Here is a 23998-nt window from a genome sequence, read left to right as displayed (position 1 = left end):
ATAAACAAAGAGCTGTGAGAGGAATTTTGTACTTTTCCTCTTGTTCCTGCTTTTTTGCTTAGTTTGTTATTTTGGAGACTTGTGACATATTAGTGAATTACTGAAATACCTTCTGTCCCTGCCTCCAAATTGCAACTACTCAACATACACAAATGTAATTCGGTGTTCTCCATAGCACCATGTGCAGCCTCAACATCCTACTTACTACCAATCCAGTTGGTTTTAAAGTCTGAACTTTGAATAACCCTTTTCTTATGTATTTTGTTCTGATAAGCAAAGGAAACAATATTTTTGGACTGCAAAATTTTGCATTAGAACAAATGTCCTTGTTCTGGTTTATTTTCATAAATACCTGAGGAGAACCATGGAGAAATTATGGAAAATAGTACACTTGTTCAAAATGCACTGCACTGCAGAAAAGGGAGTGAGGCAGGATGGGGAACTGGCAATGTAAGCGTAGTTCAACACTCTGTTTAGCACGCAGCAGTAAAGAGGAAGCATTCCATGTACCAGAACACTGAATCTTAGCATGATAGTGTCTATTTTATTTTCCTGTAGAGGCAAAAAAGAGAAATGCAAAAATATCCAGGCAAACTCCAAATACCACCTTTCTAAAAAAACCCAGAATTGTAAGTTATTTGTGAGCCAAAATATGTTTTATGAAAAATTTGGTAGTAGCTGACTATTGCATCGTGACTGAAGGACAGAATTTTGTTTTGCAATTCTGAGAATCAGTCACAACTTTCAGATATTTTGCCTTTACTTTTAGTACAACTGTCATCTTGCTTGGAAACTGCAGCAGCAAGTCCCAGAAGGCTTACTGCTCCCCTAGAATAGTTCAACATACAGCAAGGATATCTTTTCTTAAGTTGTTTACAATTTTATTATTTGACCCACTTGTACCTAGTATTTATTTCTACAGTTTGAGAAGCATTTGCTAGAGAAAAAGAGAAAATGTTTGCAGAGCTCTGACCTCATAAGTGAAAAATATTTTCCTTTTCCTTTGAACAAATGTAGAACTCAAATGGCACAGAAGCCAGGGGTTCCAGAGCCTGGAAGGAGTGTTGAGTTTCTTCATATAGCCTGCTCACACAACTAGCTAACTTCAACCTCAAAGTACTGAAGCCTTGACTGCCTAATGAAAGAGTAGTGGGGATGAAGAGAGGCTACGATACCCCAGCTGGGAATGCCCATGGGGGTGACCCTGGTATCTCCCTGGTAGCACAGCGTCTGCCTTCCACCAAAAGAATAGGCTTTTAGTCACCAGACTTGTGAAAAATTGTTATATAAAACTGCAACTTAAATAGATTTGAAAGGTTCCTATTGAAATAGATAGGAGCCTTCCTGCTGAGTCGTTTGGAATAGGATTTTTGTCCACAAGTAGGTTTACTGAATGAGTTTGAGTGCAGCAGTTCCACACTCTGAAATGATTACCAATTTCCGATATTCAAAAGTGGCTTCATGATGACTTCTAAAGCCCTGCTAACTTAGAGCACAAATCCTGCTCTTTCAGCTGATAGACATCAGTACCCATTTGCTCGCTGGTGACAGGCAGAAAACAGTCAGTACCAGCTTGCAGCACAATCAGCATAAGTGGACCCAGCTTTATTCAGTCAAACCACTTTTTAATCCTGATTCAGTACAGAAGGTGGGATAGAGAATGTGGGAAGCATGATTGTGACTTTCTTTATTTGCTGGGCATTTAGGCTGGACGTGTCAGCAGTTACTCTGTTGGTGCATGTGACAGCTGTAGTTATATATTTTAGATTAAGGAAGTTGCGGTATATTTGTATTTTTCTGAAGTAATGCTACTATTCACTTTAAAGGAATTCTGTAAGATGGATATCAAAAATAACATTAATGAGCTACTAAAGCTAAAATTACAGGAACTTATGAAATTGGTTAAACATAAAAACCATTAAACTGTTTATTGAAGCTTCACAGATATACTGCAGCTAATGAGCATTTCTGCTATTTAAATAAGCCCAAATTGAACACACATTACATGGATGCATAATTAGTCATGGCAGTCAAACACACAGACTCACTTTTAAAGCTTTATTTGAGGAATCTTTTCCATTTGATTTGTTTTGTTAATTAAAATATTTTTTCTGTATTCACTTATATTTTAATATTGTTTTTGCAAATGCTATAATTTGCTTCTGCGTTTCCATTTGTGTTTGTTTGCTCTGTGAATATAACAGATTTGGAATATATATTCAGCACTATCCTTTTGTTTGGTATTATTTGTGTTAGCATCACTTGATAGCACTAGAGTAATTAAATTGTAAGTTGTCTTTCATCCAGAAGGATCTTTTCAAATGATATATAATGTCTCACCAGGCGATGGAGGAGAGGAATGCACAAACAGGAGACTGTAGTTTGAATTTTCGTGAGACAAGCTATGTTAGTTTCAAACTTTGAAGACTGTGAGGGTGTAGGGTTTTAAAAGATGCTCTTTACCCCATCCCAAATCATGCACCAACAAAAACATTAGGTATCGAGTTTGTTATTGTTCAGTGTCAATTACCAATGCAGAGAACCTCAAGCTCAGGTTTGGCTCTTAGACTCTCTCTCACCCCTCACAGTGGAAAAGAAAGGACTTTCCTCTGTGAAGACCACAGTTCTCCCCTTCTTTCTGCAGGTGGTATAGGAGGTGGTCCCTTCAGCCTCACAGTTACACTAGGTACCAGATCCAAATTGTGAGGATATTAGGAACTCTTATATAAAATTCTTTTAAACCATGCCCTTATTTTTAAATAACCTAATCTTGAAGATTATAAAAATGACAGAAAGAAATAGCTATTGGATAGCATGTCAACCTTGCCACCATGGAAATATTCTTTCCCAGTCTTAAAAATACTGATCAGGCAGACAAATCCCCAGGCCCTGGAGAAACATTTCAGGTGAAGATATGCTGGGCATTCTTTGCACTCAAAAAGATTTTGGTATAATTACGTCCAGACAGATATTTTAGCACAAGGCAATTCAAAGAAAGATTTGAGAAAAGTAATAGATCCAGGATAAGAGAGGTAATACCCTATTTTTCCACAAGATGAAATAGGTAGTCAGAACTTCCAGTTTTACATCATTTCTTCTGAAAAACTACCTCTTCAACAGCATGTTTTCCTCTAACAGTGGTTCAGTTCTTTCTCAGAGAAGCAGAAGTCATCTGTTAAATCTCCACTACCAAATCCTGCAGTACCAAGTTTTCCTCTGTGTTTTTTTCCAAACATGCCTTTACAAGCCTGTATGTATTTAGCTTGTGAGAACTGTCTAGACCACATGCTGAGACGGTACCACTGCATGCAATATGTTATCCTATATATGACAAATATAAGATGATGAAAAGCTGTCTTAAAACACTGACAGTCTGAGACACAAGGAGAAAGTTAATATATTGATTTATAAATATTACTGAAGCATTTTAATAAAAATTTTATCAGTTATTATCTACTCTTTCTTTTTTATTAAAAAAAAAAAAAAAGGAAGCCCAAGCCTAAACAAATCAAAAACCTTGTTTTCCACACTGAAAAATATCTCAGGCTTAAGGTAGTGTTTAATTTGAACTTTCAGTAATTTAAACATTTTTACAGGAAACAATTTCTTAAGTTTTTGGTGGGAGAGACTGTGCGAGCAATAGGTCTTGCAGATTGATTAAATACCTGTGGTAGGAAACCTGCGACAGTCTTTTAGCTTGAAACTGTCTTCTGTGACTCTGGCTTCTGATCAAGTTGCAAAAAATTACTTTGAATTCAAGTCCTCCAGGTATATGTTTGTAAACGTCAAAGGTGAGGAGGAGAACATAGGAGGGACAAGTAGGTGACAATGTTTGTGCCTTTCTTCCTGTTTAATTATTTTGCCCCAGATTATACACAACCCTCACTTCAGAATATACTTCTAATATTTAATTTGAAGGTTAAGGGAGATACAGAGCCTTGGAAGAAAATCTCAGCACTATGATGTGCAAGAAAGATGTGTTTGTAGCTTGCTGTATACTGAGGTGTGCGCTGGGACAATACTGTGACTCTGCCCTTTGTATTGGAGGAATATGTGTGTCTTACACTGGCAGGTTTCTCTTTTACATATATGACATTTCAGCTGCATCAGTTTAATTTGCCTTGGCAATATGCATCTGCCAGTGGTATATCCCTGAGGGACATAGCAATTTTAAGCTGCATTGTATTGCAGAATCTTCAGTGCTGGTAGACAAACCTATATAATGCCCTCTATTTTGATATATGCCATCAACGTTTGCTAAAAATTCTTATTCAAAACATGATTCTCTTAATTAAGCTACTCTGAAATGCCTTCTGATTATAATAATTTTTAAATGTTGACATAGAGCAAGTAGTGTATTTTTTCTGAGCGTTTATGTGTATTTATTGACATTTATATAATGCCATGCAGTATAAAATAATTTTTTTTTATTTTCACATCTACATTATTTTACAGAATGATAATATTTCATGTGCAGAATGCCTATATATGCTGTTCACTAACAGCATGAAAAATATTAACATCTCTTAATGCACACTCTATAAAAAATTCACAAATTACAGTGAAAAAGATACAAAATATATTGTCTTCATGTAAATTTGATGTGGTTTATGGTTTTATTCTTAATATGCAAAACAAGTTTTGAAGTAAGCCTTTCTTCCAGGATGTTCTGAGTTTAAATATTAACTCAGGATGGTTTTCACTTTATTGAAATGTGTGCTTTTTCAGAATTACATTTTCTAATTGTTATCAGTGTATATTTGACAGATTTTAGCAACAGTTTTTTCTTTCTTCAATTCACATATTTGTCGTTCACTTTAATTACAGTCAGAGAGGCCATGGCACCTATCAAGTTTAACAGATGGGGTCTTCCTGAAGTAGATCCAGAAACCATGCAAACAAGTGAACCCTGGGTTTTTGCAGGAGGTGACATTGGTGGTCTTGCTAACACTACAGTGGAATCAGTAAATGATGGAAAACAAGCTTCCTGGTACATACACAGATACATACAGGTGATTTTTTTCAGAAGTATTTTTGTCTTTCCTGTTTCTATCTGGTTTTAGATACTTTTAAAAATAATTTCATTGTGGTTTTGATTAAATATACAAGTTTTGAGAAACTAGTACCTAGATTATCTGGTGATCAGAACATTACAGATTCATTCAACTTGGATCACATACTTGAGTTTGGGTAGATGAACCCAGCTTTCTTACATTATCCTAACACTAAAATCCAAGCAAAATTTTCTTGGCCCCAGCTCTGAATTCCACTCAAGGGTAGCAAGCCTCCCTACACAATAGACACTGCAAGTAGAAGTTGTAATTGGGTAACTGTGGAAAATTAGTGAGACCATAAGTATTAAGAAGCAAGATCTTCCAGTACTGCATAAAGTAAAAACTAAATACTGGCAATGTTATTACCTGGGAAAGACCTTTTTAGTTTACTAGAAGTTTACAAAACATTCAGATTACCTGCACTGGAACCAAAGTTTGCTCTGATGAGACAGATAAAATGGATACAAAAGCTTGACAAAAACTAAACACTGAATGTACAGAGGAAAATAATGCAAAGGAAAATTTATCTGAGAAATATGAGTTTAAGAGGTACAGACTTGAAAAACCTGGTAACTACACATTTCCTTTTGGTTCTCCTTACATGTTGCTGACTGAGCACTTCTGCCCTAATTTTTCTAGTAAAAGTCTAGAGGAGCTGCAGAAGAACCTTCTGAGACAGAAACACAGCCTGTATGTGGAGAACCAGTTGACAAAATGTGTGTTCATAGTGCAGGGAACTTTTTAGAAACATGGTACGTGATTCATTCTCCCACATAAAGAGATTTGAACAACTGAAGTTGGGACTGTAACAGCTCGATGTCTTTCTCCCCCATCCATCTGCTCAAAGCCTCTCTGATTGCATGTTTGTGCAATTTCATGCTGTTGGGGTCTGATTTCACTTCCTAAAAATACTTCAACTGAAAGCTTGTTGTTAGTATCTATGCATATTTTTTCTCACTTGTTCTAAAGCACTGTTTGTGTCCTGCCTTCTTAGACCCTATGAAAATGCTGAGTGTGAAACATCTTTAATCTCTGACCTGCTTACTTAGTTTCTCTGTGCACAGTGAATTTGGGTAACCATGACAGAGGGAGAGAGGGTGTCTCCTCCTTTTTGTCTCCTTATTCAACCTCCAGAAATACAGGCATCACTTAAAATCCTCTGTTATCTTTTGCTTCCTCCTCAAAGCTTGGGTTTCTTCCTCCCCTCTGGAATGTATTTAATACTTTGGAAAAAATCTGAATAGTCATGGCTTGAGAATTAGAATTTTAAATCAAGCAGACTTGTGATGTTAGAGCATTTCCGTTACCCTTTGCAGGTTTCAAGGCAGCTTATTCAACCTTACAGTCTCACCAGGAAGCTAATGGGAAAGCCTTACAGCAATCTTCACAGGAAAGTTTCCAAATGTCAAGTGTCACCTTTCCAGCTGTTAGATGAATGGGTTGCCCAAGGGCATTTATTTGGATGTTCAGCCCTTGTAAAATCTGGTTGCTGTGGTGCAGAATGCTGTAATTTGGCAATTTACTTCACCAGTGTTTGGACCTGGTAGAAATTTTAGTGACTGGAGGGGATTTTATTTTTTTTAAGAAGTTTAGAGAAGGATAAGAGAAGAATTGTATTACCCTGATGTTTGTAGGGGTAGGTACGTGCCACATGTGTGTGACTTTGTGCGCAAATATGCGCACACATTCAGTTCTCAGCTCTGTATTCTGGAAACTTCTGAAAGCAAATGAAAAAATACCCTTAGACACTACCTTATTTTCTCTCTATCGTGAGATTCTAAGGTAGGCAACTGTCCTGTGATCTTAGTGTCTGAATTGAGTACACATTAAATTTTAAATAAATGCATTGATACCATCTATATCTCAGTTACAGGAATAGGTAGCCATTTCCAAAATCACCATCTCAGCACCAGGATCTATAAATAATGCAGTCAGTCTTCATCAAAATAAAACTATTCCATAGGATTTCTCAACCAATCCAAGACCATGACAAAGACTGAAACTCAGAACCACCATCCTGACTGCTTGCAGAAAGCACTGTTTGAACAGCACGCTGCTTGTATCCCAACCTACTCCAGGCAAAAGGCTAAGTGAACAGATGGGCCTGATATGTGCCCTGAAACTCCAGTCTTTGCAAGCTCTGGCACATGGTCAAGTGAAGCGTGAGATCCAGACTCAAGGACTCTCCAGCAGAAATGCCTTATGTTCAAAACTGGGAATTATTTACAGAAGCTTCTTGGCTGCTCTTATGCTGGAAACTTTCCATCATTAGTTGCCTAAATATCTCCTGCCTCTTAACATATTCCTCCCACTGTATGAGGCATAGGTTCATCTCAGAAATTGTTGCCTGCAGCTGTGTCAGGTTAGTTTCTATAAACATGACCGGTCAAAGCCTAACTAAGGATAGTTGTAGTGGAACCTCTTAGAAAATGTAGCCAGTCTTCCTAGAACCCTTCCCTGAAGTCATCAGAGATCAAAACAGAATCAGCCCAATTCATTTAACTGTCTACTACCCACAACATTTTTGCATGGTTCTTCTTTCTTTTGTTATTCCATGTATTATTCTTAGTGATTTACCTGGTTTGGGGATCGTAATGGCCTTCACTTTTGTCCAACAGTGACTTTATGATCTTGTGCAGAAGCAATATAGGCTGCTGTTCTCTTCTATGCCTCAGTTAACATTCATTTCTTTTTGATCAGTGAATGGGATTTAATAGTATAATAGTTGTATTCAGGGTAATTCATGATTATTGCAGGACTAATTTCTAATTTTCTGTGCCTGCCTTGAGAACAAGGACAGCTTCCAGTATTTTCTTCCTGGATGACTGTGCCAAGCCTTTATGTTTCACTCCTGCTGTATTCGTACACTTACCTGTGGAGTGTTTTCCCATATATGGCAGTCAAGCTGCCATCTTCTAACTAAAATCCCTCTTTAAAAGTGACTTTTCTGTTCTGGTTCACAATAAGTTTTCTTTAATTTAAACCTATTTTTTCTTTGCTGTAATCTCTCCAGTGTGGATACTTTTCCTAGACTGAAAGTTGTGATGTGCTTAAAGAATAGAGAACCCAATTGATATAATTTGCACTTCACTAAGACTCTATTCAGTATTAATTTTGAGCACATCACTGTGTTATTTTGAAACACTACTGTATATTTGCTATTTTTACTTTACCTATGCTGTCAGAAAATATATGGGCTTTGCATCTGAGGAATGTACTTGTTGATTCTTTATGAAGGTTGACCATTCTCAGATATTCCTTGAGCATGCATGAATGTACATTATTTCATAATCAATACTAGAGTTAGGTGGTTCCCAGGAAGCTTGTATTTGAACCTGTTAGTGATATTGTCTGTTTCTTTTCAGGACAACACAGGAGAAAAATAAACATCCCTTTGTTTAGCTAGAACAACATATGAAACACCAGCATGCAGACAAGTAACAAAGTACCATTTGCAAAAAAAGACAAGTGCAGGAAACCTGGTATTTTAGTTACTTGTCTCTGAGTGAGCAATATGTCTGTTACAGAAACAGAAAGCCAGGAAGAAGCTTAGAAAATCTTTGTCAAACTGGACAGAGCCCAGAGTAACCTGGTCTAGTTGACCCTGCTTGGAGCAAGGGTGTTGGACTAGATGGTCCTCAGGCATCCCTTCCTACCACAACCTTTCAGAGATTGTGTGAAATAACACAGAGATATTTACCACAAAGTAAATAATGGGTAATGGGAGAGAGGCTAGAAGAAGCAAGGGAGAAAAGACATGTTTTAAGATCAGACTTAAAAACTGAGAAAGCAGGAGTGATATGAAAGTATTCAGGAAAACTCTTCCAGGCAGTAGGATTTCGGGAGAAGGTTCTCTGTGAAAAATAACAGTAATACAACTACTTGCTTTCACAGTCTATCTTTGTTAAAGTCCGGGGAATGGAGTTAGACCATAGCATTCTGGTTAAGAATTTTCTCCATCTAAAGGAAATAATTGTCAAAAATTGTATCAGGTCTAAAGCTGAGTTCCTGTCTCTCAGCCCTGCACTGCAGACCATGTGCATTTGCCTCTAGGCGAATCCTGGGTAGGGTAAGGCAGGGCTACTGTTTGCAACATGCTGTGGATTTCTCACCACCCTGTTCCAGTATCCAAGAAATTGCCATGATTGGAACAAGTACCTGCAATATTGTTAGCTCAGCTGGCTGTCATCAAATTAGAGGAAGAATGAGCCACACTTTTTGTCCTCTATTTCTGAAAATCAAGGGAAGAGTTATTATAAATAAACCCTTACCGGCAGGCTTTCCTTTCCTATTTGTTTGTGCAATGCCAGAGAAATCCTTCATTATAAAGATGATTTTACTTTCAGGAAGCCATATAACATTTTAGCTTGCCAAAAGTTTTGCTTTGTTGAAAACAATGCATCAAGGCTTAGTAAATTGATTTCTTTTATAAGCATTGTGCTGAAAGGAAAAATCAGCAAAAAATAAATAGAGCAAAAATGAAGTGATAGGAAGGGGGGAGATAACTCTGAAAAGATGTATTGCCACTGGCTACTGAACTTTCAGCTTCATCCTGCCCCTGTGCATTTTTAAATACTTGGTTTATTCCACTGAAACCTCTTGTAATCCTCCCCCTGCCATCTCCACCTGGGTCACTTCATCATTATCAAGCCATTAGGTACATTTTGTGGGACCTGAGTCCATCTGGGTGGAATTGTTTGTGGTTTTGCTCTTTTGAAGGGAAGTAAAGCAGGAAAAATGGGCCTCTCCATAAAGTTTGGGAAGTGGCTTATTACTAGTTTGAATGGTGGAATGCAGGAGGCAAGGCCTATTTTGGCATAGGTGTTGGTGAGAACAACTTTTAGAGATTTAATTGTCCTGCTTAGGAAAAAAACCAATACAATGGAACTTAAGCTGCATATTCAGCACTGTCTCCCTATTTGTCTAATCAATATTTACAGTTGTACAAGCTATGAATAGTTTATAAGCAATCCATAGACTGAAATGTATTCACAGAGAGCATTTGAACAATTATGGATAGCAAATGAATTCACGCTGGAAAATTAGGTTTATTGCTCACATGTGTGCAAAGAGTGGAGCTGACCAAACACTTTTCCTTCAGTCTTTTTTTGCTATCATTCTTACAGAACCAAAATCAAAGAATTTTTTGTAAGAGTTTAGTATATCAGTGTTGATTTCAGCAGACACTGTGTAGGAGACAAAAAGTGTGCTAGTATTTAAAAAATGCTTTAATTTCAGCTGTGTGATCCAGGAAGTTCTGTTTTGACATTGCAAACAATGTTTTGCAGTTGGGATATGAATTAAGAAAAACAAACAAACAAAAAGTTAAAAATATGAAATCAAACCCAAAATAATAAAAAAGTACTTTTTGATTTTTTTTTCCCTCTGGCTTTTATTTGCCATGTAACAAAATCTTTTGAGATGTAGAATGCCAGGCTGTTTGGTTTTCTAAGAACTCAGATTCTCCTGGTGTAAAAAAATAGCCCTGTGGAGTGTGACATGGAAGAAGCAGTGAGCACTTAGGAGAGAAGAAATGGGGCATGTTTGGCTTTTTATGAAGTGTAACTGCACTGGCTGCTAGCTGAGAGAGATCGTGACACTGAACCGAGTTTTTTCCCAAGTATTAGGGATCTTTAAAAATTAGCATTTCTCAAAATGTCCACCGTTAGGGACCCATTGAGATTCGCATCCTTCAGGCTGAGACAATTCCAGAATATCAGAAATATCCAGAATATCCAGACAATATCAGAAGATTTGACCCCCAAATGTACCTTCTCTGTCTGAGGAATTAGAGATCTGGGATCAGAATACTGAGATGGGAATGCAGGCAATCCCAAAACCAAACAGGCACGTGAACTCTCACATTTTGGACCGGTCTCGGAGACCAAAGGCACTAAACCAACCAAAAACCCTCATTTTTTCAGTGCTTATTAATTTTCACAGGTAAAAATGGGTTAAGTAAGTTCCTTAAAAAAATATACACCCCCTCCAGAGGCAGCAATTTGTAGGTGGCTGAGGTTTTATTCTGTTACAGAAGAATCTTCCCCACACCTCGAGTAGTCCTCCTGAAGAAATATTACTTTTAAGGGTAGAAGAAACTGCTGTGATCTTAGCTGTGACTTATTAGGAACACAGATGGTGTAGGGCTTCTCTGTGTTGGAAATTCCTGCTTTTTTTTTTTTGTGATTTTATTGAGTCAACCATTTGAGTGAGCAGAGATTTAAATTCTACCCACCACATTGTGATTAGAATACTGTTCAGTATCCATACATGGAAAAAGACTTTCCCTCTACAATTTTTATAGTATTACATGCAACATATACATTGAAAGCTTTTCACTGACTCTTCAGGGAAAAGACTGTCTTTAAAATGAAAATAAAGTGACTGCAGCGACCCAGCCACAATGTATAGGATGTTCTTTGATCCCAAATCAGAGTCTAACTTTTGTCAGTCTTGAAGAATTCATACTAATGCAATTAAGTATAAACCCAATGATAGTTTTGCGTCTATTGATAGGTATGCCAATGTGTAGGCTAAAGAAAATCTTTAAAATTCGGGGAAAAAAGTGCAGAGATTCAAAATACATTGAGTTAGGGCTGAGTGATACTCCACATGATGCCTTCCCTCATTTTTCACAATTCCCTACACTTCAGATTGGCACCTGGGAGGAAAACTAGAATGAATGTGTTGGCATACCCTGGGGTTTTTTTTCAATCTCACTGCTGCTGGCTGCTATAGGGAACAGAGCTGGCTGTTCAGAGGGACTGAACAAACCTTTGAACTGAACCAGGTTATCAGTACAGGATATAAAATAACTGTTTATTTAGATGTAAAATAACTATATTATTATTATTATTATTATTACTACTGCTACTTCTACTACTGTTATTCAGGTATTTCCAGCATAGCATAGTATTTCAGCATGAATACTATTTGAACAGAAGATGTTACATATGCAAGTGTTTGCATGTTTTACTGATTTGCAGGTCTGAACACATAATAAAATACTTAAAATGTGGGTTATTATATATTAATTATTCTCTTATCAGTGTTAATAGTAAATTATATAAAAACTAATCAGCAAAAAATTATGTGATTTTGGGGGTTTTTTGTGTTTGGTTTTTTTTTTACAGTCCCTGTATGGTGTTACAGTTTCTACGGTTCCAGAGCTACCACTCTTCTATACTCCTATAGATTTAGTAGATATCAGTGTAGAAATGGCTGGACTGAAGTTTCCAAATCCTTTTGGCCTCGCCAGTGCAACTCCTGCTACTAGTTCTTCAATGATTCGAAGAGCATTTGAAGCTGGATGGGGCTTTGCTGTCACTAAAACATTCTCCTTGGATAAGGTAAGAAAATATTTTAAGGTATATTTCATGTGTAACCATTTCTTTATGTATTTGAAAAATCTGAGTCTTTTGGGAATGACACTATTGAATCCAGCTAGCATAAAGATAGCAGGGACGAATAGGATACATTGTGTAGTTTGACTAGTTTGGGACGTTTCACCAATCCAGTGACACAATTTCTGGTTTTGTTTGTTGTTACATCCTTCCCTTTTATTCCCCCACCTTTTAATATTAGCCAACTATTAAGCATAAGAATCCTTTTTTAAAAATATTGCAGTGAAAGTGTTTTCTGTAAAGGATCAGAATGCAAAGGGAATGAGTAACAGCTTTGTCACACAACTCCTGAAAGGTGGATTCTGTGCCAGGGTCTACCAAAATAAGCCATTGAAATTGAGTTTCAGTACGATGATGTGGCTGCAAGGTGGAGCTGGGTGGGCAGTGGAAAAGAAAGATGGAGGCAGTGAAAAGGAGCCTATGGACACAAGAGTAGTTGTGCTGAAGGTTTATAGCACAGTCCCACCAGCCTTCAGTAATGTAATGGAAGATGAAGGAATTAGAATTAAGTCTTAAAGGCTATAGCTCAGTGTGGCACCTTAAATAAAACATTTTGTGTAGATTTAAGCGTCTAATTGCTTGTTTGACCTGAGAATTGCATTCAGGATAGGTTTCTTGTTGCTATATTCAAAATGGCAAACTGAGAATGAGCAAGAAGTTTAGACAGTGAAAGAAAGTAACAACTCTGGTAAACAGATTGCAGAGGAAAGAAACAGGTTTTGGGCTGGGATGTAGACGTAGTTTGACTTGTAGAAAAAGGAAGGAGAGCAAAGGTAAATCCTTAGACATAGGCCTGAGTAACAGTGTGAATAATTGCAATGTATTGTCATCCAGTGACAGACAGTAGTGTGAAGAAAGCTCTTGAGATTGATTTAGAAACAAGGGTCTTTTATTATTGGTTCAGAGATGGAATGTGTAGTGTAGTGATGGATGGAGACCTTAGCAGAAGAGGAAAGGTAGATTTGCTCCTCTGGCACCTGTACATGGGTAAGTACCACAGGTGAATTAACTATAGCAAGTGGCCATCTAATACGAGGAAGGTCTAAGGACAAAGTGCTGTGTTGCTGCAGAATACTCTAAAATATATCAGGCTGGCTTCTGCTGTAACTTACACCTGAAGTAGCCCTAAGGAAGTAGGTGTCCCTCTAGCTTGCAGTTGAGATTCCAATCTACTTCATGGGGCTTCTTATTAAAATACTTCTTAGGACATAAATGTCATTCAAATATGTTTCCAACTGACTTACATGTATAACATACTGTCAGCTGTAATTATTCAGTGCCTGGGCTACAGGCAACCCATAGCAAGTACTGAGATTTATTTATTTATCAGTATTATTGCTGGTATGCGTGCAGTCCTGCCAGACTGCATGTTGATTACTGTGCATCTCAAAAGCTAAACAGACACAGGCTGAGTTCCAGCTTGGGTGGGAGTTCAGGAGGAAAGATGTGCTTGTTGTAGGAAGTGATACTGGTACTCCACTAAGCAGCAGACTCTGAGTCATTTCTCAGATGGTGACTGCAAAGTGTTCCACTGTATGCCATGCTCTGGAGGTGGGACTCAGATGGAGATATTTCAAGGGTTTTTTTAGTATTTGTTGCAATAAGATGCAAAATAGTGCTGATATTACTTGTTTTTTAAGTTAATAAGTTCAGAAAAGTTGGATGAATTCTAGTTCAGATTGTTATTTCTAGCTAAGCTTCCTTCTGGTGTTCAGTAGGAGGCAGTACTCGTTCTCTGTGCCTAAACTCGAGTCATGTGTTGCTGTGTGTAGTAGGACTGTGTCCCATCCAAGCACTACTTAGTTTTTCCACTATTGTATTCTTCCCAGTAGTGTACTTCCCATGGGTGTTAAGCCTTAGTATTGTTGACATGATTTGAGATGCTTGGCTGAGAGTTGCTGCAGAAAGAAAATTGCTTTTATGTATCGTAGTTATATGGCAATTAACGCTACAAAAATAACTATTTCAAATGGGAAGAAAAGCTCAATGAAGTACAACACTTCTTAAGTGAACAGAGTATTAAAGAAAGACTGCTCTTGTTGACTTAACTCTACAGCAAGTTGTTGGTAGAGAGTTTGAAGTATTATGGGTTGGCATTATGTGCTTTTTTTTTTTTTAGCTTAGCTTCTGATTATGTAGACATAGACCTTGTGCAGTGTTCAGCAGGGAGCAGAATGGTCTCTTGGGCTGTGGTATCAATGAACGTAGAGATTTCAGACTGAGCTGTCCTGCGCAGCTGGTCACAGCAAACTGCACAGTAGGACCAGGAGCAAAGATTTCCTGGTCTAAGCCTGCAGAATCAGTGGGAGGAGGAGAAGGAGCTGCTCCCCACACAGTATAGTGCCCCAGAGTGGAAGGGATTCTGGGAGGAAGAGAGCTTGCTAGACGCAGTTTTTGGCAGTTGAATCTCCTCCACTTCAGCCTTGATTGTATGTGATACAAGCAGGATTCTGTGTTCATCCCTGTTGTATCCTTATTTTATCTGTCCTGGTAATACTTAACTTGTGGGTTTCCTTCTTATTTGCAATAGCTAAATGCCAGGTGTTAAACTACCTGTGTGGCAATGGGGAACTTAGCAGCTGGAGAAATTCTCCGTTTTCCAGAGCTGATGGTTGAGTTCACCACTGTGTTTGGACACTGACAGCAGAAACGAGTTACTTCCCTATTTAACATGGGTATCCTTTGGCACTTTAGCAAAAGTGACTGATGCAGGCTAAATTTGAGTGACATACAGCTTGTGAAAAGCATATACAGCCCAACCACAAATTTCCATACATTAACTACGGTGGAATGGAATGAGGTCAGAGAGAAAAACTTGATAACTCTTGGAAGAAGGGGATCCAAGGGCAGAAATAAGAAGGACTGAAGCTGGAGAGTCGAGTGATTCTCATTAGACAGAATTTATTTAGTATGATTCTTCTTTTCCTTCTTTCACCATCTAGCACAGAAAACTCTTCTAAAATACTAAGCTAGAGATCCCTGCCACCTATTAGAGGCCTTACTGCCTTGTTTAGAGGAACTGTTGGGTAGCAGTGCTGGACTTCTACCCTCTGGACCATAATTTACTCCCCTAGTCTTTCCAATCCTCCTCTGTCATGGCTTCACGTTGAAAGCTTCACATGCTGCCACAGAGGGAGTTAGCACAGAGCGCACTGTGTCACGCTGTGCTTGTTCCCTATTTAAACAGTCACATGCTTTGCTGCATAATTGTCTTCATGACAACATGTGTAGCATTTTCTGCTTGTAGGATGAGGATTTCAACTGTGAGTGATTCAGCAAAAGTTTGTGGTTGCATACTACAGTACTATTGTTGAAACAATAAAAAAAAAGCTATCATGAGAAATAGCATCAGAAATTTCTTCAGAGTATTATACCTCGAAGTATCCTGCACTCTAAATGTTTTAGGAGGTACTGGATATTATAACATAATGCAAATAATAGTTATAGGGTACTGTACCTGTACGTGTCTGTAGGTATCTGTAGATAGTGACTTGTAGAATTTTATTTACTAAATTGAATATCTTTGTTCAGCTGCTTTAGTATCAAGTAGATTTGATTTCTTCCAGAAATGCTGAATAACAGAATAAATGAGAATAACTGCTTTTAAAATGACTATCACTAGGAAAGACAAATGGTAGCAGAATAAAAGTGTCCCTTCACAAATCTTCTTCTATATTCATGTCTTCTCTTTTTGACTGCAGATCAATAGCTCCTTGCTCTGTTGGTTCAAATAGTATTTCTATCTTATTCAGATAACTCTGTCCAGCATATTATTTGTAAATTCTGTTTGCAAGCTCCTGAAGGGAAATGGGGGAGCTGCATATCATGGGGAAATGGGAGAGATGCATATCATAGAGTCCACAAAAATTGAATAGCAATTATTACCTCTTTTAGAGAAAACGACATGCAGAACGAGAGATACTGCTTTAATTAAACAAATAACTGTGGGTGGGAGGTTTTTAGTAGAACTGTTATACTAAGCTGGTTTATTTACTTAGAATTTATATAGTGAGTATTGTTTAGTACACAAAATTTGCATTAAAACCTGTAATCAGAAAGTTTGTATAAACATAGTATCAAAACAAATCAGAGGTTATATGAAGTGTGCACATCCCTGTACCATATTCAATACCACAGTGAGGAGTTTATAGGCTTCTATCAGCTGAATTCAGGCTTTGTTGTTCTCTCATTGCATGGTAGGGGCGGTTTAGAAGGAGGAAAAAACAACTGGGTTAGCAGAAATGTTTGCTTTGATTTTTAGATGCTTCCTTCACTTCTAAAATTTAATTCTGATTAATCAGATACATCTGTCTTTATTTTGTTGTGACACACATTGATTTGTGATGCTGTCACTTTCAATAATGCGGAAACAGTTGCCTTTATTATGAGAACCAGCAGAAATCAACATGCAGACTAACTTCATTTTTAATCTTTAATTTTTTTTCATTATATATGGAGCAAGTTGCGTGGCTGATTTTAAAAACAAAGCTACAATTAAAACTAGATTAAATTTGAACTAAACCATAGCGGAGAAAACTTTCCAGCCATGATATATGTTTGTGCAGCTCACAGATGTAGGTTTTCCAATATATTTTCAGAACCACTTCTAAATAAAAACCATTGCTGGTATGAGAATTAATTAATTTGTCCAGTATATATCACATTTCTGTGTGCTGTTATTACAGTATACATATTCAGACTCCAGCTAGCTCTCTCTCTGTACATTTGTACTGTGTGCAACCTCACTTCATAATTGAAGGTGGTAAAAAAATCATAGTACAATGACGCATTGTTTTCCATAACATTAGTATTTCACATAAGTGAATCTGTATTACAAAATGTATATTTTTGTATGATATTACAGCATAGTAATTTAGATTAAACTAGTTATAATTTATGGTGCCAAGCCAAAAAGCTATTTAAGATGCATTAAAATGCAGAACCATGACATTTGAAATTCTGATGTTCTTAATATGACAAAGGTTATTCTATGGAGTTTTGCTATAATATGAAATATTAATATTTCACAATACAGTTTTGATGAAGTACAATTTGCCTAGCTTGCATACGATAAAGAAATTAAATGCTTACCAAGGGAGTTCAGTGAGAATTAGAGCCCCGCCTGAACATCTGCTTGAAATGTTATTATCCTGTCCTACTGACAGCATCGCTCCCTCATTGTTTTTCAAGATTGACAGCTGAATATTGTACTGATTTCTGCAGCAAATATATCTAGGTGAACTTTGTTTGGTTTTTAGGAATTTAGAACATGCTTTTGATTTCCATCCTATAATTTTTTTTTTTATACTCTTGACATTTGTAGATGCCAGATTGAGGTCTAGTATGCTGTAGCAAAGATAGACCATTGACTTGCAACGAAATGCCAGTTGATATCTCAGTAAACAGAAATATTACTATTCTTTATTGTGTGGTCTGTATGAAAGCTGTATGGGCTTTCTTTGGGGAGAAAAATGATCAGATTGTTAATGTCAAATATAAAAAGGACTGTTTGCCTTTCTACTAAATAGCATCAGACAACTTTTATTAACTATGTTTTTGAACAGAAAAATGGGCATTTTACAGGATTCCTTAGCACACAAACCTCTTAAGTTATTTTTTTTGTTTTACAAATGTTAAAGTTATTATTATTTGGGTTAGTATTTTTAGGCATTTGTTATGTGCCTCATTTTTTCCCATACTTCTGAAAAAATTTTAGTAAGAAATACCAGGTTTATTGTTTCACAATTTTTACATATTTTAGATCAGTGCATAAAATCAGCAAAATGTAACAGGGGAGATGAAAGACTGTGCTAAGGAAATGCTATAGAATGTAATTATTTTTTAAAATGCTGTAGTTATGCTACTGTATTTTACTTGAGTATTTTTATGCAGAAAATCTGTTATTTGGCTACAAAAAAGGAACAAATAATTCTATGAATCTGATTAAGTAGCGGGAAAACAGATTTTCGTGCTCTTTTCCCAAGAAAAAGTATGTTTCTGACATGTTCAACTTAAGGACCAGATCTCATCTCTACTCAGCTTTATGCTATCCCTGACCAAGTGAAAAGAAGAATGGATCCTTCTTTAAAAGCAAATAACTTCAGTAGCTTCAAAATTACAGTCTGAGGAACTGCAAAGGACCGTGTTTAAGCATTCTTTTTCTTCAGTCCATACACCTGGTGTTGTAGGGGTTTGGCACATCTTCATCCTGGAGGAATTCCGATCTAGAAAGATACAGCACAGCTTGAACACAGGGAGATGACAAAGATCCCAGGACTGAGAGCTTTAACCAAGTCATTATTGATAAGCCAAATCCCTTCCTGCCACAGCTGAAGTCTGCACCAAGTAGATGTATGCCTTAAATTGTTGCAGGCAGGCCTCTTGACACCAGTGAATTTTCAAGTGAGGCACTTTGGACCATTTAAAAATCTGTTTTTACCATCACTAAGGCTGTTTATTTTGGGCAGTGAATACTTTGAATGCTCAAGATAACCAACTTCATTTTTAAAGTAAGAGTTTAACAACAATCTGTTTCTCTCTCTTTGTGATTGTGTTCACTACTTTAGAAATGAAAAACTTCTTACAGTTCTGTGATAAAAATTAAACCTCTGGGCCAATGTTTAGTCCCACCCTTCCTGTAGCATTAAATGTCACAGAAATGCTCCACTTCTTCTGCAGTGAGAATCTCTCTTTTGCGCAGGGCCTCTCATGGAGAAGTCTGTTATCTCAAGGCATGAACCACAGCGTGACAGTTCATCAGTGGAAGACAAAGAAAAGAGGGATCTGTTGTGCAGGGGTGTTGAACGTTGAGTAAACCTCATCTGTGCTAAAGGGACAGATTTTTACAAACAGATGATCAGCAATTTTCTTCCCATGTTATCTCTTTTCCTGCCATTCACACTTGTGGAGCGGAGTGAGCTTGGCTGTAACTTTTATGCCTTATGCCTTGAGCTTGTGGCAGAAGTTCCTTCGGGTCTTTAAGCTGGCACTGAATTATCTTCCTCAAAGCTGCACATGAAGCTGGCCATCAAAGGTAAAAGGAGATATATGTGCCAAACTGGTTCTTGGTAGGCTACAGGATTCTCAATTATATAGCTGTGTAAGGATTATTTTTTTTTTTTCATCTGGGGATTTTTTGCACAGTATTTAGAGGTTGTGTCTTTTTCCTGTGTTTTTCTATTGGAGTCAATAGTTTAAAACAGTGTAGCAAGAGTACATATACATATATGAAGTGTCAAATTGATCATAAACCTCGAGCTGGAATATTTTAGGCAGTTTATGTATAAAACACTTGCAAAACAGTCTTTAAGGTATTTTTTTAATCTGAAAACTGTTGCATATTTTAATGAAACTCATAGTGCACTTAGATTGGCATAATTGAGAAGCAGTTTCACTGTAATTTGGAAGAGTGTAAAGATTGCAACACTGAGAATTTTGCTACATACGCCTTTCTATAAAAAATACCTGCCAAAAGTAGGAGTGTTCATTCCTGCTCAGCATAATATGTACTGTTCTGGTAGTGACCAGTACTTAAGAGAGGATGTAATTTCTATTCATAGTGCAACTATAAACCAATCAGTCAAACAAAATTGATGCAAATTTTACACTGATTAAAACTCAAAACAGTATCTCTTTTTATATTGAAGAAGCTGCTTTGCTCCTTACTAACTTTTCTTTATTTACCTCATTCTTCTGAAAATACCTGCAAATATTTATCAAGGGAGAGACAAAGAGAGCACACATGCATGATTTTCCAAAACTGCTGAGGATCTGCAGCTTCTGTTGGCTGTATCTGAAGTACTCAACATTTTTGAATATCACATTCTGAATAAACAGGATTTTAAAAAGCAAATATGTAACATACTTGTGTAAAATATCATTCAGCTATAGTTTTCTGTAGTTGTTTTCTACGTCCTTGGAAGTTTGTTGGTAGTTTTGGCAATGCCTCACATAATCTTGTGTCCAAAAGGAATTCAGCTAAGAAGGCAGTTTGAATGTAAGCTAGGAATTGTCAAGTATAATTCTGAAATTTCAAATTTTCACACTTGTTCCATTTTCAATTCAGATTTGTTGCAAACCTTTTAGTATTTTTCCAACCAACTGCATATAACTTTCTTAAGTGGCACTTATGTATTTTGTAATTTATTAGAAAAAGATGTAGCATATTTTTCCTAATAGTTATATTTAAAACACACCTATCTAAGATAATCACAGCATAAGGCTGCATTTAACATTTTTGAGTTTTCTTAGCATAAATGACATAAACTTCCCTATTTTTTGGAATTGTCATGATTCACTTTAATAGGTAAGGACAGGTGTTCAGTGAAATCTTTATTTAGCCATTATAGAATTCAGAAGTTTCCCTTCTGTCAAGTCATTGACTTTTCGCCTCTCCGCATTTGGTTAAGTGCATGTGTCAGGAGTTTGGTTTTTTCCCTTCATTTCCACATTTTGATTATAAAAAATCCCAGAAAGTAATCCAGGCTTTAGTAGGCCTGCAGAGATACTGAAGTGGAATAAAGAAAGAGTGGTCTTTGTGCTTCAGCTGTTCTAATTTACAGTTCAGCATCTTTGCTGAGGTCTGCGTTCATTGCTTTGGTCAAATGTTGGCTTCTGTAGAAGTCTAGGTGACCCTTTGGGACCCCACCTCTGCCCACTAGCATTAGAAGGCTGCAGGTGTATTGGGCAAGACCTGGTTCCAGCAGCAAACCAGACCATGCCTCCTACCCTGGGACCAGCTTGTTGTTTCTTGCTTCAGCTGTGCACATTAAATGACAGCCCTGCTTTTCTCCTCTGCATCAAGACAGGCTGAAGAAAGTTGAAGCATCTCATGTAGCAGCTGTTGCCCCAAGATTCCTGGTTGGACCATGGAATCTTGCAGCATGTTTGCAGAAATGTGGTCCCAAACTGACTCTGCACAGACACTCTTAGACTGATGTCAAGCATGTATGTGGTGGTGTATAGCTTGTGTTGAGAAGCTTGCAGGCATTAGCTGAAATGATGTAACTACCTCTGAACTGGCATATGTTTCCACACATGAGTTTACAGGGTTTTAGCTTAATCACTTTTAAAGGAATTTTTGGTTGTATGAGTGTAGCTTCTACGTAAAGACAATGCGCTTCTCTTAAGTGCTCGAGTCATCTCAGGTCTTGAGTTCCCACTTGGTAAATGAAACTGGTAAGGCTGTGTTGAACATGTGATTTGCCCACACAAGAAGTTAAGAAAGCACAGAGCTGATTTTTGAATCTCATGGTGATACAATTGCTTTTACTCCTGATTGACATTGTTGCAAAAGCAGAATGAAGTCCCATATGTTTAAAAAACCTGACAGGTTCTTATGCTGAAATACCTATTAGTAGTCCAAATATGTATGTGAGTGTATTCTAAATAACATTTCTTATCATTATTTGAGATATATAATTAATTAAATTTTTTGCTATAATAGAGATTGTGTTTTATGAGATTCTATCTTTCAGTCAGGAATTGTGGGATTTTTGTGAATAAATCTTCTAGAGTTAATTCCAGCAGGAGACAAGTATGTCCACCCCATGAACTTTTGCATTATTACTTTTAAGAATATACTGAAAGCTCTCATCATTACTAATTGCAAAATACAATTTTTTTTCTACAGAAAAGGAAATAGAAACACGCATTTTCAATATTACCTTAATATCCATATTATAATAGTCTTTAATTGTAACTTCTTACATGATGTATTATAAGGGCGTACAACTTTCGATTTGTGTGGAGAACTTGATACTACTTCAGAAATTAATTATTTCTACTGAATTACTCTAATGCTATTGAATTATTATTGAGTATTGATTTTTATACTTTAAAGTAATCTATTTTGGCTTTCCTGGTGCATTTTGGACTGTGAGGCAGTTAATTACAATGATAGCTATAGGTTTTGAAAGCAGCTCATCAGCACTTTTTCACTGTTATTTAAACCTACAATATGTTAGTAAGTTTAAAAAATATTTCTGTTCTTACCTTCTACTTCTCCGTCTGACTTCTCCGATAATTTAATGCAACATAAGACTTAAAAAAAAATAGAGTTCCTAAACCATTTTACAAATGAAAAAGACGTCAGCTAATGTGAGAGATGGATGTTTCTTTGTTAGGAGCTGACCTTCTCTGAAAAAAAAAGAAAGTCTTGGCTAGAATACAGTTCAATAAATGAACAGGCTATATATTGATTTTTCTCCGTCTTCCCTTGTTATGTAATATGATTTCCCTTCCCTTGCAAGGGTTGCTGTTGTACAGGATAGGGCTGGGATCATGGTCGTGGAAGCGTATGGGAATGTGTAGACTAAGGAAGGCTGTCACAGCAGTCAATAAGATCTGAGAGGTGTTGACTAATTGCCTGCTAATTACACAGTAAATTGTCTAATTAAGCTGATGGTTAATTAGGGTACGCTCGCACAGCAGTCTTATGGAATTTTTGTCTGATGTCTGGGAAGCAGCTTGTGTAATTGGCAAACTGGTAAGGACTGGCAGAGAACATGACTGGGAAACACGCTGCCAGTAGATGACAGAATAAGGATGCGTTTGCACAAAGGTTGTCATGTGAACACGGAGGGGTTTGTTAGCCTTCTCCAGCTACGTGGCAGCGAGCGCAACAAGGAATTTAGCTGAAAGCTACTGGAAGCTGTAAATAAAATAAGGTTTAAGCGTGTAATATTAGAAAAGAAGTGACACGAGCTCTTATATTTTAGTCAGTTTGAACTTTAGATAAAACACAGAGTATCAAAATTCTCATGTAAAGAACTTCGACAAACTGTGATTTGACCATGTCAGTAAATATTGTAATGTGATGTTTTTAGTGGAATCACAAAATGATACTGTTTCCTGGGACAGGTATGTTGATGTTGAAAAAGGATAGCTGTAAGTAAGGATGCTTGCCAGCCATCATAACCTTCATGTGTTGGCATCGTGTCCATCCCTAGATGTGACAGAGTAAAAGCAGGTCATAATGATGCTCGGAATAAAATGTGTATGCACTATGCACAACTATAATATGATCAATGAAAGTATCTAGATGTCAGATTCTGGCCAAAAGCAAATGGAAATGGTCAGGAATATTAAACAGAGAGGACCTGAAAAGTACAGGAATACAGACACCAAATTCAGTAAAGCATCAATTTGCTGTGGTTTGAATTTTTCATTTAGTAAAATGATATGATACATGGACTTTCATGAAGGTAATTGCAAATATAACTTTCCCACAGAGTCAGAAGAGCACAGGATTGGGTTTTGGTACGATGTCGTGATTTAATTTTGAGTTATGTATCTGCGAAATCTAAGAAAAAAAATAGCTCTTTTCTATATCATGAGCTAAACCAAAGAAGGTGTCTGTGTATGTGTATTTATTTGTTATGAATGCCTTGATGTCACTTGAGCAAAGTGAAACCTAGTATCCACTTGGATTCTTGTAAATTACATTTGATTCAGAGGTCCCCATCTTTTTACTTCCAAGCGTTTGCAGAATGTGGTTCAGGCACAGTGTCTTCCTGGAAAAAAAAAGGAAAATGAAGTGAA

The 23998-nt window shown here is 37.0% G+C and overlaps 1 protein-coding gene across 1 annotated transcript in view; it reads left to right on the top strand.

The window, feature by feature from the left end:
• DPYD (dihydropyrimidine dehydrogenase) overlaps positions 1–23998 on the top strand; it is a 334066-nt gene that overhangs the window by 161287 nt on the left and 148781 nt on the right. Inside the window, exons 12-13 of the mRNA XM_050307196.1 lie at positions 4828–5012; positions 12188–12403. Coding sequence (XP_050163153.1) covers positions 4828–5012; positions 12188–12403 — 401 coding nt within the window. The remainder of the gene's footprint in view (positions 1–4827; positions 5013–12187; positions 12404–23998) is intronic.

The sequence above is a fragment of the Myiozetetes cayanensis genome, unplaced genomic scaffold, assembly GCF_022539395.1.
Source record: "Myiozetetes cayanensis isolate MyiCay16 unplaced genomic scaffold, myiCay2020 scf12, whole genome shotgun sequence".
NCBI lineage: Eukaryota > Metazoa > Chordata > Aves > Passeriformes > Tyrannidae > Myiozetetes > Myiozetetes cayanensis.
The sequence above is the reverse complement of the archived record's forward strand: the minus strand, read 5'-3'. Positions and strand labels throughout refer to the sequence as shown.